General features: G+C 49.9%; 1 protein-coding gene across 1 annotated transcript; it reads right to left on the bottom strand.

Moving 5' to 3' along the window:
* Window positions 1-253: 253 nt before the first annotated feature.
* On the bottom strand, window positions 254-814 carry LOC116150946 (ferritin heavy chain-like). The gene has a single exon (XM_064482924.1). It carries the CDS (start codon window positions 803-805, stop codon window positions 254-256), a length of 552 nt encoding a protein of 183 aa, XP_064338994.1. The 5' UTR covers window positions 806-814.
* Between the last annotated feature and the right edge of the window lie 2,478 nt (window positions 815-3,292).

The following is a 3,292-nucleotide window of genomic DNA, read 5'->3' as shown; positions in this document are numbered from 1 at the left end:
ACAGTGAAGACCCCTTTATTTTAACCCCTGCCCAATCCCAGGTTAGGGTTTTGCACACACAAATTAATCAGAGACCTTTATTTATATAGGCATCAATAACTTTACTGGAAGAAATGGCAAAACTGGAAACAACAAAACATAAATAAAATTTTTAAGTGAACTTTTTTTTTGCAAGGGCACTATTGCGCTATGCATGCCAGGCAGGGTGACCTCGGGAAGTCACCCCGTGACCACGGGGAAGTGCAGTCCAGGCTCAGTTCTTCTTGTCACTGTCGCCCAGGGTGAGCTTGTCGAAGAGGTACTCCGCCATGCCGACTTCCGGGGTCCCCATCTTGTGCAGGGTGGTGATGTGGTCCCCCAGCTCTTTGATGAACTCGACCTGATGGTTCAGGCAGTGGCTCTGCAGGAAGTGGCACAGGTGGGCGTCGCTCTTCTCGCTGGCCAGCTGGTGCAGGTCGAGCAGGCTTTGGTTGACGCTCTTCTCTAGGCGCAAGGCACACTGCATGGCCTGGAGGCCGCTCTCCCAGGCGTCGCGGTCTGGCTTCCTGATGTCGTGGAAGCAGAGGCGGCCCCCGCGCTGGTTCTGCAGGCGCATCAGGCTCTCGGCCCACTCCCCCAGCTGCCGCGAGCGCCGCAGGAAGAAGCGGGCGAAGTGCTTCAAGGCCACGTCGTCGCGGTCGAAGTAGAAGGCCATGGCCAGGCACACGTAGGAGGCGTGGAGCTCCAGGGTGATCTGACAGTTGACAGCGGCCTCGCATTCCGGGTGGTAGTTCTGGCGTACCTGTGAGGGCCCCGCGGGCATCATGGCTGGCGGCAGGGGCACCAAGGCCAGGATGAAGGGGGCGCCGAAGCGGGAGCTGCGAAGTGGGCAGCGGCGGGGGTGAAGACGGCGGCGGCCGCTTCGGAGCGTCCCCAGGGTGGCCGATGAGGGCGGCTGAAGGCCGCGGGCTTCAGGCCGGCAGGCAGGTGGCTGGGTGTGAGCTCTGGGATGGGCCGGAAATGATGGCCGCTAAGAGGGGCCGAGGGGGCGGGGCCAGAGGGTCCGTTACCCGGAAGAGGTCGGGGGTGGGGTGGGGTTAAAGGGGCCAGGCAGAAGCACAGTTACATCACAGCCTGAGTGAGGAAGGACGACTTTGACCTGAGCATCAGGCATTAAGTTTTTTATTTTGCTATATTTTCTGAGGACTTTAGTTCACAAGTAGCTCCCTTTTTAGCACCCTGTTCTCATTTTGTAAACCCACTGTCTTCCTTAAAATTCCGAGAATGTGAATATGGATTTTTTGGTAAAGTTCTTTTCTGTTTCCTGTATTTTATTTATATATTTATATATATATACACACATACATATATATATGTATGTGTGTGTGTGTGTATATATATATATAATCCTCCAGAAATAGTTCTGTTTGTTCATTATGATCTTCTTTCACTTTACTAAATATCTGGCCAACATTTGTTCATTCATATTTGAGAATAAAGGACTCATTTGATTGGCCTAGGTACTTAGAATGGATCTGATCTACAGTTGTGATGTCCATTTCACTAATAGCCTTCTCCTCCAAATGGGAGGGCAGAGTGTGCCCATTAGGGAATGGTCTTCTCTCTTTAGGACACACGATTTGAAGCTTGCAGGTAAGACATGGACCATAGTAAAGACCAAAATCTTGGCATTTTCTTACATTGGAAGACTTCTGTATACCTCTTCTAGGTAGATTGTGTCCTGTTCTGTTTCTCTTCTGCTGAGCAGGTCTGCAGTTATCTCAGACGTGCTCTAATATGGGTTCCCTTGCTGAGCCTTTGAATGACATAGAGAGATTATCCTCCTATCACCTGCACCACCAATATGCACTGGATCTTGGTAAGATCAAAAAATAAAATTTTACTATGTTAAGTCAGAAGGACTCAAAATATTTGTTACAGCAGTTAGCCTACTCTTGTCATCAGGTTTGGCTGGTCATTGCTCAAGAATCCAATACTGAGAGACAAGTATTGGGTAAAAGGAAAGATAGCTTTATTGGGGAAGTCCTGGAAGAAGGTGGAGTCATGTCACAAGGAACCAACTCCCCGTTGCCGATTAAGGGCAAGAGCTTTTAAAGGTGTGTGGGGGTAGGTACAGCACAGCACAATTAGCTCCTATGACCATAAAACTGGTTATGCTGTTGTCTGATCAGCATCATCTTGATTGTTTTAAGTAAGTGAATCTTCAACTCCGAGGTTGATTTGCTCCATTTCCGTGAGGCCAGTTCTTGGAATTGTGCATGATGAGCAGCTTATGTCATGGCTGTAGTCTGGGGTTAGCTTTTTCTCTCTCGTCACTGTTTTAGTATCTGCACAACAACTCAGGAAAGTGCATCAGACACTGTTACCGCTGTCCTTGAGGGAGGAACTAAAGATTCTGTGGCTGCTGCATGGCTGATTCCCTGTTCAAACTGTCATCAGCCCTCCAGGCCTGACTGCCATCCTTATCACCACATGTTCACATCCTTTCAATTATCAAGTCTTGAGTCAGCCTTTTGTGACTCAGGGGAAGCCTGGGAGACCAGTTTCTCTGCAAACAAGAGACAGAGGACACAGAGGGGCTTTTGTACCTGGGAGGACCCTGCAGGGTTCTCCTTGGTTTCACCCTGACTAATTACCCAGTCAAATCAAGTTCTGGATGACTCTGGGTGATACCCATGGGTGTAAGCCACTGTAAGCTTACAGCATTTCCTCTTGGTGGAAATGCAGATCCCAAAGTTAAAAAGTCTAGACAGAGCTGAATCATCATGCTCTATTTCTTGTGCTAAAGTCATCAATAATATATTTCCGTCCTGCTCCCATTTTCCCTCATGGAGAGTGGAATGAGAAATCGCTCAAGAACACATGAAGCACAAGAAATAAGGTTCTCTGTTTCCCTCAATGCTAGGGAACAAACTCCACCTGGTCCTCAGGTGCCTGACTTTAAGCCAACAACAGGAGGCGCCAGGGGCGGGTCAGGTCAGCTGTGGTGAGGGAGGTGTGGGTCCTGTAGGAACGGGGGCTCCCCCTGGGACCACATAATCCGAGGATGTGTCTGTGTGGGGCAGCTCCCCAGAAGAGGAGGATGCTGTTCCAGAAGTGGTGGCAGAGCTAAGGAGATGGTCCAGGGATTGTACCCTTCAGTCTGCCCTTGTGGACTGTGAGGCCCATAGAAGTGAGTGAGTCCCAGATCTGTTTGTGTCCCCTACACCATCCAGCACTCCAGGCACCGAGCACATCCTCCCCTGAGGAATTCTTCACCTTTGGAAACGGGCACAGAGAGAAAGGAGCAACC

The sequence above is a fragment of the Camelus dromedarius genome, chromosome X, assembly GCF_036321535.1.
Source record: "Camelus dromedarius isolate mCamDro1 chromosome X, mCamDro1.pat, whole genome shotgun sequence".
NCBI lineage: Eukaryota > Metazoa > Chordata > Mammalia > Artiodactyla > Camelidae > Camelus > Camelus dromedarius.
The sequence above is the reverse complement of the archived record's forward strand: the minus strand, read 5'-3'. Positions and strand labels throughout refer to the sequence as shown.

Excerpts from the sequence above, each read along its gene's own strand:
- LOC116150946 (XM_064482924.1), bottom strand. The coding sequence starts at position 805 with ATGATGCCCGCGGGGCCCTCACAGGTACGCCAGAACTACCACCCGGAA.